This window comes from Pipra filicauda, unplaced genomic scaffold (assembly GCF_003945595.2).
Source record: "Pipra filicauda isolate LSUMZ 115617 unplaced genomic scaffold, ASM394559v2 scaffold30_size5312502_pilon, whole genome shotgun sequence".
Classification (NCBI taxonomy): Eukaryota; Metazoa; Chordata; class Aves; order Passeriformes; family Pipridae; genus Pipra; species Pipra filicauda.
In genome coordinates, this window is record NW_024104432.1 from 696,969 (window position 1) to 719,479 (window position 22,511).

Here is a 22,511-nt window from a genome sequence, read left to right on the forward strand (position 1 = left end):
TGGGTGTTACTAACAGGATACTTGCAAAAATTATGCCTTGATTCTGCAAAAACAGAGTGGTTGTTTTATGACAAACACGTTAGAAGGTAACAAAGCACTGCTGCTTGCAAAGGCAGCCCGAGTGTTGCTAAAGTGCTCACTGTGGATATTTAGAGCTGTGCTCTTCATTGAACCAGCAGCACTTGTGAACTTCGAGATTTTTTTTGAGGATCACTCTGAGGCTCTCTTGCCCTTTCTCATGCTTACTGGTACAATCATAGGAATTTCTGAGCTGTTGTTTTTTTCTTCTAATAGTCTAGCTGCAACTTTGTTGCCCACATCAAATTATTCCATTTCCTCCACAGAGGAAAACTTTATTTCTTTTGGGGCTCTTCTGTTCTGGTTTAATATAGAATATTTTCAGAGATGTATCCCAGGATAGCAACTTTCTTCTGAGATTAGATATCTGAGTTAACTCCTTTAATTCTGTTTCTTTCTAGGACTTGATTAATATCAAACTCAAAAACAATGCAGTTTGGGTAGCTCATGAATAGATGCTTCCTATTAGTTCAGTCTGAATGGATTAGTGTCTTAATTAGCCATGTTATTGTTAAATGAGTAAAATTACTACTGTCTTGTAGATTACTTGTTACTGTCCAAGATGCTGAACAGCTGAGAACAGAAAGAGCAGTCCTGGAGGAACAAATCAGAGAGCTTCAGGCCAAGGCTGCTAATCTAGAGAGTGAGAAGTATGATGCTGTTGTAAAAGTCCAAGACTGCATACAGCTCTTGGAAGAAGCTAACTTGGAAAAAAGTCAGGTAAGTCATTGGATAAAGATATTTCTTAGAAATTAGAATACTTTCATCACTTACAGTTGTGAAGAGCCTGATTGCATATTCTCACAGGCATATACACATGCACAAGCTGGCTTCTTTTATGTCTGTTGTACTAAAATTAGTAACGCATAGATAGCAAACTGGGATATGACATTACTTAGGCTTGTCATAGAGTATAAATTTCAAACAATATGTTGAGTGCCTGGATAAATGTGATCGAAGTGATAATACTGTACCTGAACATGAATTTTCCAAAATTTTTGACAGTTTCTTATCACATACATACTAACAAATTCTGCTGTCAGACTGAAAAGGAAGATTCTGTTATGAATTTATCACTTAAAAATGGCTAGGAAAGAACAGCTAAACTAAAGGGACTTTTTTGTTCTATGAGGGACATAAGGCACCGAGAGAGAGATCTGTGTTCAGAAAAAGTGACTGAGTAATGAGTGGGTAAAGTCTGCAGTCAGGAAAAATTTGAAAATATGTTTATTAGTCTATTATAAAATGGCAGAAAAAATTCAAACATACCATATTGGCTGCTGAGTTTAGTCTTACCAGTCAAAAACCAATTTAGGAGATAGTATGGATCTCTCTTAAGAACACATTCACACAATCCTCAGTGGTGCTCGATACAATTAATAGGATGTTCATAATGGGAGTTTAAAAAAAAAAGCCTTTAAACATAATGCCCCTTCATGTGCAGTTTAGATCAGCCCATTTCAGACAAGACATAGGAAAACTAGGAAAGTGCAGGAGGAGTCAACAAAGAAATCTAGATATGTGGAAAGGCCTTTAAAGAAATTTTTATATACAATGTGTGATTAAACTGTCATAGGTTGATGTGTATACCAGAAGTATAGATATGAAAACAGTAACATGCACAACAGGGGGATCCACCAAAACTTCCTAAAGTACAGGACCTAATCCAGCAAGTCTTGATAAGCCTGTTGATCAAAAAAAAAATTAGACCCCCTATTTTCACAATTCTTAACTTTCCTAAAGTATCTGCTCTTTGCCCCTTTCGAAAATAGGATATAGGGCTTGGTAAACTCTTGTCTAATATGGGCTCTTTGTGTTTTAATGCTAAGCTTCAGTTCCAGTCAGACTTTTGGAAAATTGTGTTTGGTTCCAAGGCAGAACTTTAATACCCATCCAGAGATTGTAGCCATCAGTAGGTGAAACCCAGTTTAGTTAATGTCTGTGGGAATAAGCGGAGGATCTTAGAACTGATTCTGTTTCGGCTTAACAGTTCAACACTGTTGAGCAGTTAAAAAGATAAACACTTCCTTTTAGCCTGGAGTTGCTCTTCAAACTCAGAGACAAAACAAAGCAGACAATTCTTAATTTAGTGCTCTGGCTAAAACGTCCTGAATTTTTCAAACTGGGAAGTCTATTAATGAACAAGATACAAAAAATGCACATAGCTGTGAACGCTTTGTGTTATAAACTGTTTTCTTCCTGCTCTGTTAGGGGTTGTCTTGGGTTAAAGACAATGTTACTGAGGAGGTGGGACCTTCAATGGGAGGTCCTGCATCCCATCCATTAAAAATAATGGGACTTAAAAGGAAGGAGTATAAACAAAGTAACAAATTTTACTAAAAAAAAGGGCAAAACCAAAATAAAACAACAAACACACAATAATAAAGAATCTCACCCAGAAAATCACTCTGTCCCCTTCCGTGTTGCTGAGCCAGCAAAGCAGTTCCACGTGGCCCCTGCGGCACTGTCACACAGAAAGCAACAACAATGGCAGCAGCAGCGGCCGGGAGAGCTCCAACATGCAACGCTGGTGCTGGAGCGGTCAGGAGCGGAGGGCACAGAGGGCTGGGACCAGTGGGAAGTCCAGAACGACAGGAGGCAGGGGAGCCCCTGTGGGGAAATATCCCTCTCTTTAAATTTAGAAAGACGGCAATAAACTTAGGGAACAAAAACAAAGCAGAATTTATTCAACGCGTTGGGTCTTTCTCGGGGGAAAAGACACCTTCGGTTTAAATTCCATACATTTTATAGTTTCACAAAATCCCCTCCTTTTCAGATAAGTTTTAATGTATTCATTTTTACCTAAAAAGGTTTCTTTTCTCTGAAAAGGGGCTTTCCCTTTATCCCAATTGGCTGCAAGCCATCCCCTGTCAAAGGTGATGGATCTTTCTTTGTTCTTAGCCCAAAGAGAAGAAACTCGTGTACAAAATGGCCCTAAAAGATTTAATTTTTAAGAATTTTCTCATTTCCCTTATCCTGTCAAAAGAGACCCTGATACCCAAGTTCAGGTCTTGGAACTTGGATATCTTACAACTTCACGATACGCCTATTTATAAAAAAACCACCGTATTTTTAATTCTCATACGCCGGTGGGCACAGTGAACCAGCAGAAGCCTATAGCTGTAGCAGGTGGGGGGAGGAGGAGGGCGGCAGCGGCTGCCGTCCCGGCGTGGAGAAGCGGGCTGCAACAGGCCGGCTGGAGACTGCGGCAAAAACTGGTGCGAGTCTGGTGGGGGCAGCCCCTCAGGAGCAAGCGGGACAGCGGTGGACTAGCAGGATACTGGCGTGGGGGAGAGAGATGGTCTGGGTCGGGCAGGCAGCGGCTTCTTGTCAAGTACTGAGCAGGAAACAAACAGGCAGTCCCCATGCCAGCAGTGACTGGGTTTTATCCCCCACAAACTCCCATGCCACTTCACGCGATAACCCCCTCTTCAGCAGGTGTGCCGTGCCTGTGTGGGCAGGCCGCGGTGTTATCAGCGGGTGCCCCCTAATGGTGATATGGGAAAATTACAAGAGAATCTAAAACCGTAGAGAGGTTGAGGTAGAAATTGTAATAATGCTGCTTCTGTTAACATTAAAAAACACAAAAAGCTAAGCTTATAAAAGGACATCAGAAGAATTTTAAGAGTAGTTTGAGCAATAAAGAGCAAAGTTGAATTATATAGGATCAGTAAAGGAGATTATGACCAATGAAATGGCATGTTATTGCCTGAAGTGAGTAACCTTCTACAGGCTTAGCTTATTTCATCCATTAGGGACTTTTTTTATGTCTTTCTCCCTTTGTGCATATACACATTCTCTATGTGTCACCTAGGATTCTTGATAGGTGACATAAAAAATCCTATATTCTGTAATCTTTTCGGACCAGTATCTTGTGTTATACTGTAACATCGGTAACTTTCTTGCATCCCTCAGAGGAAGGGTTCCTTGCTACACTTTTTTCTGTAATTCTCCCAATTTTTTTTATGCTGAAGAGCTGTTTCGTTCACTGCATCCAGCATGAAAGGGTCTGCATACCTGTTCCTTAGTTGCCTATACATTTTTATTCCTTTACTTTTAGTTTTCTCAGAGATGAGTAGTATATGAACCATAAAAAATGCTTAGCTTTATGTAGGAGTGTATGTGTATACAGGTATTCAGTTTCCTAATAGAAACCTTTTACATGCATCATTGTCAGCATGTTTTTATTACAGATACTGGCACGAGATAGAACACTGGAAAGTAGCTTTGCCATTTGCTCTGAGTTCCTGTGCTTGCTTTTGTGTAAATTCCAGGCTCAGCCAAAATCTGCAAGTCCCAATAAAAAAAGGCACCTACTGATACTAACTCTTTGTGTGATTCTGATTTACAAGAATGTGCATTTAGTGCAACATGTTTTCACTGTTCTTGTTTTCTTGTTGAGTCTCAGTGTCAACTGCTCCAAAGTAAAAAGGAGAAAAAGTGTCTTTTGATCAGTGACTATATGTGGTTTCTTCTCTCCATGCTAGGTACTGTGTCGCATTAAAATATCGGTCATATTTGTTATTTTTTTTTCTAGGCACTCTTTGGGGAGAAACAAAAGGAAGAGGAGATCAAAAAAATGAAAGATGAAATGTCTCAACTTGCAGAAGATACTGCTGCAAGAATTAGAAAGGCAGTAAGTTACGATGTTTAGAATGGGAAGATTTTTTGATTTTCCTCAGGGTGAAAAGCCCTTGCTGATGCATGGTCATCATGAGCAGTTTTCTTAAAAATGTTTTGATAATATAAGTGACAAGGCAGCATGCTGATAGTACATACTCTTCAGCTTTGTTGTCTAGACATGTATTCCTCTGAACTAAGTGGTATTCTTAAATCTCTCAAGAACCAAAACTGTTGATGTCTGTGCAGATACTGGTGTAGACAAGGCTGCACTGTGAAGATGTAAAGAATGATACTCGTGGTGTCTTCATGTGTGCTTTTTTTTCTCGACACCCTCAATTAAAGTAGTATTGATAATAATAATTCTTCTAACATTTATGTCATAAGATTTGTCAGTTACTGCAGTCCCAGATATTTTCATGCATGCACCACATATAGGCTATATATGTGTATATCAAAAAGCAAGATGGAAAACTAGTTTGTGGGACTAATTTTTTAGTTTTACTTTGTTTTTACTCACAGGTAAACACTGCAAAGAAGCAATGTAATGTGCAGGTTTCTCGGCTAACAGAAGAAATTTTGGCTCTTCAGATGGTAAGGAGTTGACTGATAAAAACATTTTTGATAGCAAATCATTTGAGACTTCTAGTTATTGCTAATCAAATAAAATACTATATTCCAGTAAAAGAAAGCCTACTAACATGATTAATGAGTAACTGTGTAGGACAATACGATATTACTATAGAGCACAATGCATCCTGTATGTTTCCAGACATCGGTTCACAAACATTTTGTCAATGAGATCTGTGCTCTAGAAAATATTTTCTCTGTGATGGCATTTCTTAAGTATCCCTGTTTCTTTCAGGGATAAGCATAGAAAGCTGAGTTTTGCATATCTATAGATGGGTATGTAGAAATTAAGTATATGAAAACTGATAAAGTATCCTAAGACAAAGTCTGTCCATCACAATCATTGTATTCTTGAATGAACCAGGAACTTATAATAAATTATGCAGGTGACCAAAAGAACTCAGTGCTTAATGTGCCTATTTATGCATTAAATTTATTTTTAAAAGGTTTCATTTTATGTTTCTTAATTTGTACATTGAATGATCCTATAGAGAAAATAACGAACAGGTAAATATAGTCAAATGCATACATAGCAGCAAGAACTGCATTTACAGGTTTGGCTTTGGCACTTCTTGAATTTTTACTTTGAATTATTAGATCTATTTAAAAATTACTTTTAAAAATAGGAATGTGGAGAAAAACAGAGTGAAATTGAACGAGCCATTAGAGAAAAGAGAGCAGTGGAAGAAGAACTTGAAAAGGTAAGGCAATTGTATGTATTTTTACATCACATTTAATATCTCTTTTCAGAAGGAAAAGTTATATTGATTTTTCCCATTTTCATGTGTTTTCCCCCTAATTTTCTTATTTTATTTTTTTAGTAGCTTTTCTTAATTGTAAATTTTCATGTAATTACTTTAAGGTTGGTTGGTTGGTTGTTTTTTTTTTAATCCAGAAAGTGTTTTAAAGCTGCAACACTAAACTGAAAAAGAATGTTCTTTGAAAAGTGTAAAAAAGTAAAAGAGAGAGATTTAGCATAATCTGAAAGAATACTGGTCCAGTTAAACTCAATAGACAGAAAACTAAATAAATGTCAGATCAGATCTTTGAAAACTTTTTTTTTCAAGTAGCAGGAGCAGCACAGATACAATGACAGAAATTCAGTTTTGTTTTAAATCACTGGCAAATAGGATGCAATGAGGAGTAAGTAGCCTCCTTGTCAGTACTACACTGCCAGTCACCAGGGCAAGGTAAAGATGATCTTACATGTACATTTACTCTTCTTCAGATTTCGAGGGAAGACAGAGGGTATGAATCTAACAGTAGGAAACTAGAGCAGCTGTATCAGAAGTACTTACTTGCAGAAGCTGCAAAAGATGACCTTCAGCTAAGTCTACAGACAACACAAAATAAACTGAAACAACTGGAAATTAAGTAAGTGATGTTACAGAAATACAAGAGAAAGCCAGAGAAATTATTTCTGACAATTTAAATTGTTGAATATGTGACAGGGTTTTGTCACATCTTTTTAATCAGTAGCAAACATAGTGTCAAGATACCATAATTCTGAAGCATAATTCTGAAATCTAATATTAGATTGATTTTATCAATTCCATCATCTTGATAAAATTCTTTGCTGACTTTTGCATAGTTCTAGCTGTCAAGCCCATTAAACATGCTGAGCTAATACAAACTTTCAGAAGGAAATGGGGGAACAGCTGTACTGGGTCATACCAAAGATCTGCCCTGGTCTATATCTTTTGTTCTCTAGTTCAGTAGTTGTTCAGTTCTTGAGTTACAACAGGACTTTCCTTCTCTTTCAGCTCTGAGGAAGAGAAATCTCGTTGCCAGGAAGCTATCTGTAAATTGCAAAGCATTCTGGATTCAGAACGAGAAAAGAGTGCCTTTGTCAGTGAACAAAGACTAAAACTTCAGCAAGAGAATGAACAATTGCAAAAAGAAATAGAGGGTTTGAGAAAACTGGCAATAGAGGCTCAACAAAAAGCTAAAATAAAGGTATGCTTTATATGTTATTTTAATTGTAACGCTGCCTCCGCACAATCCTAAACATCCACTGGTCAGACTATGTGACCAACACATCTGTTCTAGAACAAGCAGCAGTCACAAGTATTGAGGCCATGTTGATGAGAACACAGCTGCGATGGGCAGGACACGTCTCCAGGATGAAGGACCACCGCCTCCCTAAGATCTTGCTTTACAGTGAACTTGCCACTGGCTGCCGCAAGAGAGGAGCCCCGAAGAAAAGATACAAGGACTCCCTGAAACAACATCTCAGCCTTGGTCATATTGATCTACTCTGGCCTCAAATCGGGAGGCCTGGAGACACACCATCTATAACGCAGTTGTCTCCTTTGAGAACACACGCAGGATCACCCTCGAGGAAAAAAGGCAACGCAGAAAGAACCGTGTATTGCAGAATATACCACCTAAGGAATCTTTCTGCTGTGCCTTTTGCAATCGGATATGTCTGTCACGTATTGGCCTCATAAGCCACCAGCGTGCCTGTAGCAAATGTGGATAGAGCCTTCCCAAATCTTCGTCCGCGAAGCCTGGCCATGATGATGAAAACTTATATTTGCTTAACAAGGCAGCAGTTCTAAGAGAAAATCATTAAGTGTTTAAATTAAGGTTAGAAGTTTCAATGGTGCTTCCTGGTTGCTGCTTAAAAGTAGTTTTATTGTAGGATTGTGTCCTCAGAATCTGTTGGGTAACTCAGTCTCTGCTAATTAAATTGTATTTCAATGTGTATTAAATTCTCCTTCATAAGAAGACCCCAAGTATTCTTTGTTTTTTATAAGATGAATAGATTAAATAATATTGCAGTTCCAGATCTTCATTTATTTATTGTCTCTAATGTGTTAGAAATATCTCTCTGACTTTGAGCTCAGAGTGTTCCTCTATTTGTGTGTCCACCATGTTGCCAGGGCAGTGTGTAACTAATAAATAATTTAATAGAGTGGTTGTGAAACTTTTGTTCTGTATTTTCTGGACAGAGAACATTCTTCTATAAGAGTAGTTGCAAACCAGGTAATTCGCTGAAAGATGGTTGTTCTTTTTGAACATGTTCCATTAGGTGCACCTGAACAGACTGCATGTAGGATAATGAATCAGTAGTAACCTCAGCAAATTCACGGTACCTTTGGCTTCTGGAGAGAGGGAACAGCTTTGATCCTTGATGTGCTTTCTGAACATATATAGCTGGTACTTTCCTCTCTGCAATGTAAAGATACTGAAAAGGGATGTAAGAATCTGCAGCAGTGAAGACAAACTCAGTAAGCAGTTTTCAAGTTATGAATGGGGACCATCTCAAATCTAGTCTCCACTTTGCACCACAAGATATAAAGGAAGCTGTCAAATTTAACAGGAAGTCTTGTCCAACTCCAGAACCCTTTGCTCAAACATAGCTTAAAACCAAAGGATTAGAGTCTTGTAACAGATAGGCAGTGGTTATAAAGCATATACCAAATCTTTGTCTGTCTCATTTTAGTCAGACAGGCTTCCATTATAGTCACAAATAACATTTACTGCTTGCTCCTATTTCCCTCTGATGTACAAAGGATTTCAGATGCAGTTAAGAAACTCCTAACACATTTTAGCTAGATAAAAATGGAAGAATGTGTTTCTGTGGAGAAAACACAAGGGAGAAGGATAAAGATTGTTTACAAAAAATAAGCATACACAACTCATTATCCTTTATTGTCAATTATACTATTTGCTTAAATCAGCTTTGGGAACATGTATCTCTGAGCATCTAATTACAAGTGTAATTATTGTATGTTATATGCTTTCAACAAATATTTATAAATTTACCTCAAGCATTGTAAAACAAAACAAAAAAAGTAAAGAGTGAGAGATTTGATTGTACCCAATTTGTGGTTTTTTGTAGATAAGCACAATGGAGCATGAGCATGCTGTGAAAGAACATGGGTATGAAGCTCGACTCAAGGAAATGGAAGACACCAGTCACAAGTCCACTGCTGAGCTTCGATGTCTGTTAGTAGCTCAGCAAAAAGCAACCAACCAGTGGAAAGAAGAAACAAAAAATCTTACTGAAACTGCAGAAGCCAGGATCAGAAAGCTGAAGTAAGTGCAGTTTTGTTCCTCTTCTGCAAAGTGTTAGTGTTTTAGCTACTGTGTGGTATAGGGCAGTAGACCTGTCGTGAAAAACCAACTGGACTAGATGATGTGCTTCCAACAAAACAAGGAAGAATGATCTAAACAGAACTTTTTATGCTCTCTGTGAAGTTAGCACTGAAGTAAAAATTTCACATCTTGCTGATAATGTGTGAGTTTTTGTAATGACAAAATAAATGGAATGTATTACTTTTAATTTACTCTTTCAAGATACAGCACACTCAATTTAGAGAATTTTAGCCTTGGATTATGTAAACTTCTATACCTATTTTGAAAAGTCACCATAACATCAGTTGTGGAGTTAGTCTCCAGACTTCTAGAATAAACTGGACAAAAACCTATTGGCATACACATCTAATGTTCTATTCTGAGCAGTTGCTGTCATAATTGAAGATACAAATGGGTTGTGTGATTGTCCTAAGAAAAAACACGATATAAACTTTACTTTATCCTAGTTCATGTGTGTTGCCAAGTAACTGGCTGATACTTGGATTTGCAGCACAGAATACAAGAATATTTTCAGTTTCGCAAGTTTGCCTTATGCTTTATTTCTTTCTAAGCTCTGGAAACTCTGTCAGCTCAAGTAGACTATAAATTAGAGATGAGCCTGATATTTTTATAGAACTGCATAGAAGTTTATGTCTCCAAGATCTCTTCCCCTTCAAAATTGGTTGAAAGTTGGAAGAGATTGACAGACCAGTACACAGTAACTTCTAAACCAGGAAGCTTGATTTCATAAGTCTCACTTCTTTAAAATGTTTAGAGAAGAATATAACTTTGCATGTATCATTATCATTTAGGGTTTTGAGAAGAAAAATTAAGGATATGCCACTCTGTTAACTTTATAAATTTGAAATGACCCTTTAATCACTTAAAGCACAGGATGCAGTCTTGGATGGTTCATATGGCTCAGATTGATTTTAGAAGCTGCTTACTATCATGTTAACAAGAAAGCAAAGCTTTTGCCCTATTAAAATTGGAATGCTACCTTTCATTTCCTTTAGAGTAATCTTGGGATTTTTTTGTGTTTTATTATTATTATAAAGCTTTACATAGTCTCAGCTCAAACCATAATATTTCCAGTATCTCATGCAATTTTTGGAGTCACAGTTTTTTAAGCGTAGCTTGTCATTTCTTGGCTGTCAGAATGCCAATGGTTTGAGTGGAATTAGAATCCAATTTTCTAAACATGAGCAAGGAAAATAAATTCCTGAAGATGTTGCCTACAAAAAATCTACCCTACCATTACTCCAACCTGGTTTTCCATCTTTGTAGAGAAGTATGTGGTCATCTTTACCTTTCCAAAGTAAACTGTTACAGGGGTTTTTTACCTTACCTATTCAGATATAGGCTGGCTTTATTTTCCCTTAAAATATACTGCATTTTGCCAATATCAAAGAACAATTCTTTAAAAAGGAAAAAGTCTCTTTCAGAGGAGACTCAACATCAGTGTTGAGCATGTCTGCAAGGCACTGGGAGCTGTGCCTATTCACTGACAGTTTTAATAGCTTCACTGTATGTAATTAGCTGGCTCTTACTAATACTTTTTTAACATCTTTTGTAAATGCTGCAGTAACTGGAGAAGAAAAGTATTTTGCAATGTTTCATGCTAAGGTAAATTTTAGCTCTTAAACTTGTAGTTTATTTTCTGTAATCAAATTACAAAAACTCACAGTTGAGCCATCTGGATTCATAACTAGATCCTGAATGTAGTTCAGCAAGTTCTAATTAAAAGGGAAAAATTGCAGACTTTCACCCATTAAAGTTGTCTGTGAAACAGCTAACCTTTAATGTTAAGTGTTAAAATGTTGTTACTGCAGACCAAAAAATTTAGACCTCAGTTATCTGCAGCAAAATGCTGACATAGAAAATACAACAGACATGACAGGAAGTCTGCTTTGTGAATTTGGATGTAAAATAGGTAGTAAATTTTGAAAATGTCCCTGTTTATATGACTTCAGTAGATATTTTAGTGCAAGTCTAAAAGCCAAGTTGATTACTTTTTAAGATGATTTTGCATGTTATGCTTTTTCATACTGTATAAGCTAGAAATAGAAGTTTTTATCAGGTATATGCTCTACCTTGCAAGGAAGCTGGCAGTAGGAACAGAAAGGTTGTCATTTAGACTGGCACGAGGAATTTCATATTAAATCTGTGCAGTGATGCACTGATATTATTATGAGAAGTGGCCATAACAGAACCTATATGTATTATCTGGAAATACTAAAATTAGCCTACTTTTCACATTATATACATTAAGAGATACTGAGTTATATAGTGTGGAATGCAGTTGGTATGAAAATTAGCTCCTGACTTACACTCAACACGAAAGTCCTTGCTTGTAATATAAATGAGTACTTAGCATATTTTTTTTAATCTTACCACAATAACAATTTGAGTATTTTGAGTGCAAGTGCAGAACAGCAAATCACTTCTTACTATGGTGTGAACTAAAATCAAGTTGCTGATTTTTTAAAAAGCAGAATGATTTTGCAGCAAATGCACTTACCAGAGAAATTTCAGTAAGAGCACTAAATACAGAACACTAAAACCAGACTGATACTGGTAAGATATTAATTAATCTATTATTATTTAAAGACTCTGTTTGAAAGTCCTCTTGAGGCTAATGAAGGAAATGGTCTCACCAAGTCTCACAGTGGGGTCCAAGAGAACGGGGGATTCATGTAAATATATGAGCAAATGCAGAGGTTGTGTTGGTGGCTTATAGCAGAATTTCAGTTTTTAACAAAAACACAATTTTAACAAAAATCATTACTCTCAAAGCATACTAATGTGTTTTATAACTGAGTGTTTTTCAGGAAGTTTTAAACTTTCTAAGAAAGTCCTATCATTGTATACCGAGGAGGTAGTTTACATTTCACTAGGAGTTTGCTGTTGGTGCAGCTCTCTTAAGCACTGAGTCAGTGTCCCGTTTGTTAGTGTAGGTAGTTCCCGTTCCTTTACCTTAAATTCATGATCTCTTGGTGTTTCTCCACTTCTGTCCTCCTTGTTTTCATTTTCCATGTGAAGGAAACATTGTGGCTTCTTTATTAAGTTCCCAGCAGCTGCTGCTAACTTTTCCACATTGTGCTCCTCATTTGTCATCTTTTAAGTCTGGAAGTGTTCTGTTGGTGAGGTGTAATCCATATGTATGAAGGAGGTATTAAATAAATACTTCTAAGCAATGAAGAAACATCAGTGAATGTTAGGTGATTTTTGATTTTAAAAAAATTAAGAAGGAAAAGTAAAATTTTGCAACCTGTAACAATAGAACAGAGTAATAATTTTGTAAATTAAATGAGAATCTAATAGATCCATGAAAAACCTGTAGATAAAAATGTTGTTAAGTTAACTGATAGTTCCAGGCTTCATTGAAAATTATTCTGTGCTTCCCTGGACGTTTGGATCTCATTCAAGTTAAACATGATAAAGTTGCTGATAAAACTGAATTTGAAATTCAGAATCACTGCTGAAACAGTAGGCAATGCGTTGAACTTGTAGACTAAATTGCACCATTTTCTTCATAAAAATATATTATAGTCTTAATTTATGAGAAGTTTTCTTCCCTCTAAGAATTTTAAGATGCTTTATGCATCTTAAGGAGGATTTATTGGTAATAGACCTCACCTTCACCTTGCAAGGAGGGCAAGGAGCCGGTTTTGCTTCACTATCCTTGTGCCAAAGTCAGTCTTGAAGGTAAATGAGAAGGTCAGTGCTGCTTGCGACATGGATCACTGTTCCATTGTAGATACTTCAAGTTCTAACTACATGTACTGAACATAGACAGCAAATATTTACAATTATAAAGTAGTAGCAAAATAGAGTGATTACAGTTAAAGGTTTTAAAAAAGGTAATCTTTCACATTCTTTATAGGGGTTTAAATGGAAAACGGAAGAAATTTTATAAAACTATCAAACTTATTTCAAAATGTAATTTCATTCATAACATGAAAAGAGCTTTTAAGTCCTGGTGAATAATTTAACTATTGTATGTTCATTAGTTTAGTAACTGATACTTGAGTTTCTGTTTGATTTCTTTTTTATTCTTCTCCCTATATAGCTGGAATGTTGTCCAAGTAATCTAAATAACCAAATTGGGAATGTTGTCTAATTAATCTAAATAACAAATCAGAACTAGATTTAATGTTGAAAATGTTATTTTGATCTTCGATGTCACTTCTACACCAATGTGTGTAGAATTTGATAAGAATTAGAAGTAATCCAAGTTGCTGTTGCTGATCTACAGGGTGTAGAGCTTCCAGTTGTAAAGTTGTAGGCTCTAAGATCAGTTTGAATGTTCCAAAAATTTAAGTTGCCTTTGACAACTGTGGTAAAAAATCTGTAGCAAGTGCTTCCAGCTTTTTACTTTTCTTGTCTTCATTTGAAAGAATTTACTTTTGAAAGAAGTGGGGAATACATGTGCAAGTTTTTACAGGCTCTGTAGTTCTTCAGACTTCAGCTGAGAAGAATAAATGACAGCAGATAGAAAATGGGATCAGCAATAACAAAGGAACATTTAGGAAATCTGTAAATTGGAAGGAAACAAACTTCAGTAACAACAGAACACAGTACAGAATGAGAAGGGATGAGAGAGACAGTTCTAGCAACAGAATGTAGGCAAAACTAGAGTAATTCAATCTGCCAGCATTTGCTCAAAAATAAAGTACCCAGACTGTATGCAGGTTTTAAAAATAAGGGTAGATTATTCATTCATTCTGTAAAGTCTGCCTTGACCGGTCTGTGCTAAAATGAATGCACAAATACAATAGATGGTTAATCCCATCTAATTGGCATATCAGTGTTTTCCATAGATTTTTGTGTCCTAATCCTGAGAATTAAGTAAGAATTGGGGTAAATAGAGAGGGAATTTTGCAGATAACCAGATAAACTCTTACCAGACTCTGCACCAGTGGCCAACACCACAAGCTTATTTTTGTTGAACATGATTCTGTTTGGAGCAGGCATCAGGATAAGATTCACTTGGATAAGCAAAGTGTCATACTGAATCAAATAACTGAATTATCCATAGAATGCACTTCATTGGAGTAGATCTGGAAAACTGCAGACAGAGAAAAAGGTAGGTCTTCTAACTTGAAAACTTGACAGGGCATTGACAGTTTTCTCAGCTCTGCCATGAATATTGCTTTGGCCTGTCAGACGTGGATGTTTGCTTGGTTAAGGTACGGTTTAGCTTGAATTGGGTAGAAAAGGTATGCACAGGTCTGTTCTTCTACGAAACAGTACATGAAACAATTCATAAACATTACCTTAAATGATAAAGATGATAAATGTACTTCCATGTAACATTTGAGGAGCTTTAAAAATCTGAACTCTTTAAATAAAAATGTAATAAAATGTAATAATAATACATAGTATGAATTAGTAAATTAATAATCCTACCCATCTGCCATTATGTCTAGTAGATTCAGCTTTTTGGGGGGAAAAAACCAAAAATACTTGTTGTAGTATAAATCCATTATATTTGAATAACTATACTGAATGGCTTAATTTTTTTAATATTCACTTGAATTATTATTGTCAGTACTTAAAAAAAAGGAATCCTTGCCATATTGTTTTTAAATTGAAATACTTAGCTTAAGTCTTCTGATTGCAGCTATTTTGGGTGTCTGTGTTCGCATTTCTGCCTCTCACACATTTCTGTGTCATAGTTGGGAATCCCTGTAGCCATGTGTGGGGTTTGGAGTTCTCAGTTTTATCTCTTCTGTAATTGAAAAGAATCTGCCTTTGAGCAATGACCTTTTTTGGTGACAGTGTATGAAATGTTGACCATGACTGCCTTCTTTTCCCTCCATCCTGTAGAGTACATGCAGTGAATTGCACAGCATTTGAGATGAAGAAGTTTCCTCCATTTCTAAAACATTATTCTTGGCTGCACTTGTGTAATGTTTGGCAGCTGTAGCTGCTTATTTTAAGTTGTTCATTAAAGAAAAAAATTAGCAGGATGAGAGACAGATGCAGGTACTGGCAGTATACAAAATTCATAATTACTAAGAGTAACTGAATCATATTATAGTATAATTCAACCAAAAAAAACCCAGCTGGCACATGCTATATTTATCTTGAGAGCTTTGCAGAAAGTACTTGCTGCAGCTGGTGGATTTATCACCTGTCTGCCAAAATGCTAAAAGCTCACCTTTTGTTTCCTACTCACTTGTAGACAATGTACAGTGGGGGCTGATTTAATTATTCAGCAGTTGGGGGTTATTGCTCAATTCTAATATTGAGATCTCATAATGTGTATTTGGGGAGGGTTAACACTCAGAATGAATCAACTGTCTGGCTCAATAGGCATCACATTTCCTTATGCTTACAAGGTTAAACTGTTTTCTTTAAATATGTGTTCAGTGTGATCTCATTATAAATATAATTCCTTGACCACAGCTGTATATGAGCATGTAAAACTTTATGGGCTGTGCTGCTAAGCATGCTAATTCCATACTCAAGTGCAAGCATAGGAGACAGACTGTTTTCAGTAGCGAAGAATTTTTAGGTGCCTTAAAATTGGTCTCCTATATTGAAAATGCCTCATCTTGATGCTTGATATTGATCATGGAGGACAAATTGCAATAGTGTTACATATTAACATATTCTCTTGATCCTGCAGTCTTAATCCATCTGTAATTCTTACTTTATATGAAATTGTTCACATGTGGTAACACAGGCAGATATTTAAATCCTGTTAAACAGTTAAAATTATATAGAGATTATACCTATGTACTTTTATTTTTATGAAAGTTAAAAGTTGTTGAGCTGTTTTTGTGATATCTACCTGGGATTGGTGAATGGGGTTGGTGGAGAACAGGGGAGTGGAAACTACTCACCTGGTACAGTGGTGACCTGATGTGACAAGTACATTGCAACCTTGTATTGCAAGTACTGTATATCAAGTTTTCAAACTTCTATGAAATACCAGGTTTAAAAGTTTATGAGTAAATTGTTGAGAACTAAGTGTCATCATTAAAATATCAGAGGCTTTTTAAGATTAAGATCTGAGGCTAAAGTATCTTCTACTTTACCCCCATTCCCTCAAAAAGAATAAATGCTTTAGGTTCCATTACAGTGCCTGTAGTTTCGGTAGAGCATCTAAAGGTGAGGTAGTGGAGTAGAGACTGGTCAAAGGTTAGATCAGTTCAGTTTTGCACCTTCCTCTGGCTAAAATTACCAAAGTTCCATCTTTAGTCATCCCTCTTCTTCTGTGCCTTGTGATGACAGGAGGCAAGGACTGTTTCCTTTAAGCACTAGGTCAAAGATGTCTGTCATAACCCAGATGGTTTTTGTCTTCAATACTATGCAAATTGAGGATCACTAAAACTCATTCAGTATAAAAGTAAAAAGACTGCTTTGAAGTAGGTGGTATTTTCCTTTTCCTCATGAAGTGTCACATTGTTGTCTGTCTCACAAGTATAGAATGATTTATTTTCAGGTACTTCAAAGCACCTTTAAAATGCCCACGCTGAAGTCTGGTAAAGAAACACCAATTAGAATGTTAATCTCAATATTGAATGCACTGTGCAAATGCAGCTTATATTTACTACATACTAGATATCATGCCTCCGAAATAAGATTCAGTAAACAGAAATAAAACCCTGTAAAATGTCAAGTGCTCTTGACAAACTCCTGCTGATTCCAACAAATACATCTCATTCCTCTGCCATTACAGTTTTGAATACACAGCATGAAGAAGTGATGTGTGGTGCTTTTGAAATCAGTGTTTTAAGAGCAACCCTGTAATTAAAATCCACTATAAGCCCCTACAATGCAACGAAGGACCTATGAAATTATGTTCCAATAACTGAAGTACTACTGTGTGCTAATCAGCATCTTTTCTTCTGATTCACAGAAGTGAGCTGTGTCAACAAAAACTTCGTAGCCAGGAGCTCATTTCCCAGCTGGAAATAGCAAATGAGAAGGTAACTGAGGTAAGATAATGACTGATGTGACAGCTACTTTCAGTTACAACCAGATGTGTGTACACTTGGATCTTAAAAAAAACCTGTTTAGGTGAGTTATGTTGCTGGTTTAGAGAAAATTAAGGATATTTGACAGGGATAGTCAGTAATAATTGGAAAACTTCACTGTTTCTGCTGACTGACATGTTCAAACGGCAGGAAGACAAATGAACTTTACTCTCAAATTACCAAAGTTAAAGGAGAGATCATCTTTAAGGTGACTAATTTAGACAATTCAGGAAGTGTTTCTGAACTTACTTATGCCTGTGGATTCATGCAAGCCTCTAAACAGAAGCAGGCATTGACATTGTGGATAATGTGGCATAGACAGAGATACCAAGTTCTCCACATGCTATGTGGACAGTAGAATTTACCTTCTGTGTCCATATATGCATATAGCAAAGGTATTATTCATTAAAGATTAAGGACAGGGTTGTTTTGGAATGTGCATTGTTCAATAATTAAGGTCCACTTTAAAAAAGGACTTTCCTGTCAGCCTCATAAATCCGGGAAAACATCCAGTTCTACCCAGGATAAGTCCTTCTATCTTGTTTTTTGTAGTGCTGTGTTACTTAGAGGAGAAAATTGGGTCTGATGCAAGAATAGATTTCTTTGAGTAAACGCTGGTTAAGAAAGTTTGTGTGGACCCTTTGAAGAGAACAGAGGAGGTCTGTAGCAGGTTTATCAGCCCATTTGTATTATCTAGTATATTCCTTTTCCTTTTGAGTATAGCTAAAACATTTACATGTTTTACCTTACATGACAAGGTTGCGTGAATTAAATTACTTGAATTAAAATGTCAGCTTTTATGCATCTTGCTTCAAGATGGTGAAATGAATAAAACTTCCCCTGCAAATTAGTCTGAGTGGAAAAGTCACGTCATGTCATATCTGAGCTGGAAATTCTCTATAATGTGTCAGCAGTTTGTCTTCAGGCTTACTGTAAAGGGAAAACATTTCCACTTCTGACGTTCCTTTGTGTTAAGCTTTTTTGCTGCAGTATGTGTGGATTCAGTGAAAAGAACTTGGCATTGGTAATGAGATATTCCATTTACATAGGATGAGACATTAAAGATGGAATATCGTGAATACATCGATAGGCTCCAAAGACGACTGAGCCAGGCAGAACAGAGGGCAGCTACAGCATCTCAACAGGTACACAACTCACAGAAAACGTTATCTAAGCACATTGCATACAAAAAGCACAGAAGTACTCACTTTGCATCAATCCTGAGGCAGAGATGATCATTTACGTGCATTATTACTAATATAATTTTAACAACAAACTTGTATTTTGAATGTGTTGCCTTCTGACAGGACGCCTATGTGACAGTGTAGGTTTGTTTATGGAAACCAGTTTGATATGAATTAAACTTTAAAATGTGTTAATGAAGGTGTACGATCATTTCCAGCTTCAGAAATGGCAGCAAGCTAGCAAAGACAAAAGAAACCCTTTCACTAACTGCAGCTCCTGTTTGCACAGAGCGGGTTGTTTATCTGTTGAAGAACACCCCACTGCAGTTACCATCAGCTACGTGTAACAGCTGCAATAACTCCTGCAGTGACAAAAATACTGAAAATTGTGCAGACAGAATAGGAAATGCTTGTTTTTTTCCAGGCCATGGGAAGAGGGAAAAGAGAGATGGTGTATATGTATGTCACTGTTTAATTTTTCCATATTCTTTAAGCTATACAACTCTAAACAAATCCCCTGGATGTTTATACCCTGGGATCACTTATTTTCCAAGGAGGTTAATTACTCAAGTTGGCCTCCTGTTAAGTAAAGATGGTCTTTCTGCCTCCCACGTTTTTTTTACAGTGATTTAGGAAACTGATTTGCAAATTATAACTTGTTAATATGGGTGACCCCGTGTGAGCTGCAGAGAGAAAATATTTTACTGACCTAAATTGTCCAGTTTTAGGACAAATGGCATTTTTTTCTCAACAGGAGAGAATAAGAGGGCATAGCTGCCAAGCCGTCATAACATAAGCTATGGTTCCTGGCTCTAAATGCTCTCTGTCATGACAAGGTCTACTCAGCTGCTGAAGATTTGCTCTGAAAGAGTAATTTATTTATTTATTTAACCTCATGTTTGTTATAGGGATCTGTTCAGCTCTCATACTTCTGGGATGCTGTCTTCCTATAAAAAAAACAAACATGGTCATGTCACATTTCAGGGGAGTAAACTTGTGGCCTCCATGCCCATAGAGAAAGAGGTCCTGCTGTTCCAGCAAAGATTGGTAGTTAGCTGTTCCTCACCAGGCTCCCTCTGAAGGGTAACAGAGAGATTTGATAGATGTTCAGCAGCTGAACTGTTGCCCATATCTTGTTGCCAGAGTTCAGAACTGCCTTGCCGTCTTCAAGCTTGACAGAGGTCAAGCTTGAAGCTTGCTGTCAGCTGTCAGGCCTGGCTGCTCTGTAATGACCTCAGAACTGCTGTGCCAAGCCCCAAGAAAAGACATACCAGCAGTGTCCTACTAAAGTCTGGAGAAAGAGGTCTCCAGGAGTAGTGTTGCAAGAATGTCCACTCTTCTGAATCTGGGTATTTATTCTCGTCCAGGTCTCCAAAGACTGAATGTTTGTGTGTGTGTTCCCTCAGATTCAGAATGGGATTCTCTGTATTCTCAAGTTGTAGGCTGAGGGCTGCTTTCTGACTTAATTGTGTGTTCTCATTATATTATCCAGCTTACTTGTAAAATTAAATCAAATATAGGTTAGAGGTGGACTAGTAGGGAGCCTAGAAATTACACTGTTATTGTGGACAGTTCAATTACTCTAAATTTTAGCTTATTCTCAAATAATAGTAATTCAACAAGAAACATAAAAAATACAGGATAATGGCTGCATAGGTTTAAAACATGTCTATTCTGTAGGTGTTCTTTAAAGTGTACTCCTGATACCTGATCTTTCATCATCTTGAATTCTTTGGGACCTAAAATAAGACAAAAGCAGTAGTCATCTATAGAGCACATTGTAAATTCTCTTGTTTATCCCAAATTTCCATTTATCTGTGCTTGTTCTCTCTCTTTTGTAACACCTTCAGTATAGAAGTTCTACTGTTACTTTGATCCTACAAAGAATTATTAAGAAACTGTTTGCTTGTGTTTCATTACAGCTCAGCCTGATAACTACACAGAATAAAAAAACTGCTTCTCTGAAGGATCTGGAAAATATTTAAACATATGTATTGCTCATTCACCACACTGGAGTTAAGAAGATTGCTGGAGAAACTTCATATTGGAGCAATAAAGTAAAATACACAACAAGGCTTGTAAAACTTAAACATTCTCTGGTTTATTCCGGTAAGAAAGGGAGTGGATGAAGGTCCTGTTTCTGTATGCACAATAAAGACTGGAAGAAGAATGCAGAATGTTGTTGGTAAAGTCCTTTAATATAGCAGATGAAAAAATCTGACACAATGCTGTGGCATATTTGGGTTTTTTGGTCTAAAATGTACCAGCTATGACAAGATTGTGTACAGAGAGTAGGTAACACTTATACTGAAATTCATCTTGGCTTTGGTCATGTACAGTCAATACCTTTAATTTTTCTTTATAGTGCAGTAACTTGGGAACAATTTAAAGATCCTTTATGAGCCGTAGCAAGACTAATTACATAACGAATGCCAAATAGTTGCTTGTTTTGTGGTCAGTGTTTGAGCTGCAAGATGCCTCCGTTGCCTTCCAGTTTTAAGAATTTTGTTCAGTTTGGTCTGGTGCCCCTGGCATACAGGTAGTAACTAAAATGCTGTCATGGCTCCTCAGACAGCTCATTTCTAAGGACTGTAATATTTCTGCAGTTGTATTTTTTCTTCCTAATTACTATTTTGCAATTCCTTTACAATTCCTTGCAACTACTTTACAATTCCTTGCTTTTCTGTTGATCTGCTCCCTTGGTTTGTATGTGTCTGGGAACATCCATTCTCTGACTTCAGTTTGTACAAAGGTGACATCATCCAGCTTTTATGCCTTTTAAAATAGGGGGATTGAATTCTACAGATGCCAGTATGTGGGATTCCTCTTGCCTACATGTTTTTCCTTGATAGTTGAGAAACTTCATATCTATCATTCTAAAATCAGAGCCGAACTCCATTTTCTCTTTCAGCACATATTATAAGCACTTGATAGGTGTTAACTGATTTTGAAATACTCCGATCTTAGCCTTAAGTGACATAATTTCTTGTCCTTCCTCTTGAATGTCAAGAGTATAATTTTGCTTTCTAACTTCTAGTTCCATTGATGGGTAGTGCTTACCCAAAACTGCTGGTTTGGACTAACAAACCTGTATGATCATGGCAGTGGATCTTCACCATATTTGTATTTTAAAAAGGCAGAGCTGGGTTGATCAGCTCAAGACTTTGTGCCACCTCCTGAAACCCTGGCTGTCCAGGTAGAGCCTGCAAGATAGATGCAACTTCAGGAACAATTCCTTCTTACTGCAAGGGGAAGTCACTAGTTCCTACAGTGGTACGTGTCTTTACTAGTGCTTTCTTCATTTGATATAAACCTGTACTCGTTGCAATCTAATTTTGCTAAAATGATATTGAAGATTCTTCAAAGTGACATGGATACACTGTTCAAAAGCTCCAGAATTCTATAGGGGTCAAGTTTCATTAATCAGCCATGTGTATGATACAGAGGGAGGCAAGTACCAAGCACCTTATTTTCATTTCCATAATGCACAGCTGAGATGATGACCAACCACCTGGGAGATTCTGTGTGAGCTATTAATCCCCTTCACTCCTCTAAGACAGGCTCTGGCTGTGAAGTGAAGGCTGGCTGGAAGCATCAGGCAAGTCTGAGTATTTGTTTATTTGTTCTTCAGGGCACAGAAGGGCACCTGTGTGGTTCCTCATTAATTATGGATACATTCTAGCTCTTGTGTGATGGCTGTTTGCCAGAACAGAAATTGCAGTGATGACACAAGCACCTAATAGTGAAGTTAAGGGGCAGGAGAGCAATTACGGCACATGACACAGGAAAGGAAAAGGTTTCCCTTCTGTCTGCCTAATCCTCTGAGCAGCTAAAAACAGACCAAATGCATTTGGCTGAACCACGAGCAGGAATGTGGTCACATGGAGCTCATCCTACTACCACCAACTCCTGTCATTTTCCTTCG

The 22,511-nt window shown here is 37.0% G+C and overlaps 1 protein-coding gene across 4 annotated transcripts in view; it reads left to right on the plus strand.

The window, feature by feature from the left end:
* Positions 1-20,760, plus strand: part of SCLT1 (sodium channel and clathrin linker 1) — a 77,870-nt gene extending 57,110 nt beyond the window's left edge. For 3 of the 4 annotated variants that reach the window (XM_039383460.1, XM_027716015.2, XM_027716012.2), the window contains 10 exons: positions 621-798; positions 4,616-4,714; positions 5,221-5,292; positions 5,955-6,029; positions 6,557-6,702; positions 7,092-7,284; positions 9,176-9,372; positions 17,285-17,363; positions 18,452-18,547; positions 20,509-20,760. In XM_039383460.1, the coding sequence (XP_039239394.1) occupies positions 621-798; positions 4,616-4,714; positions 5,221-5,292; positions 5,955-6,029; positions 6,557-6,702; positions 7,092-7,284; positions 9,176-9,372; positions 17,285-17,363; positions 18,452-18,547; positions 20,509-20,571 (1,198 nt within the window). In that variant the 3' untranslated portion in view covers positions 20,572-20,760. The remainder of the gene's footprint in view (positions 1-620; positions 799-4,615; positions 4,715-5,220; positions 5,293-5,954; positions 6,030-6,556; positions 6,703-7,091; positions 7,285-9,175; positions 9,373-17,284; positions 17,364-18,451; positions 18,548-20,508) is intronic. The other variant, XM_027716013.2, reaches the window with a different exon arrangement.
* The last annotated feature ends 1,751 nt before the right edge of the window (positions 20,761-22,511 follow it).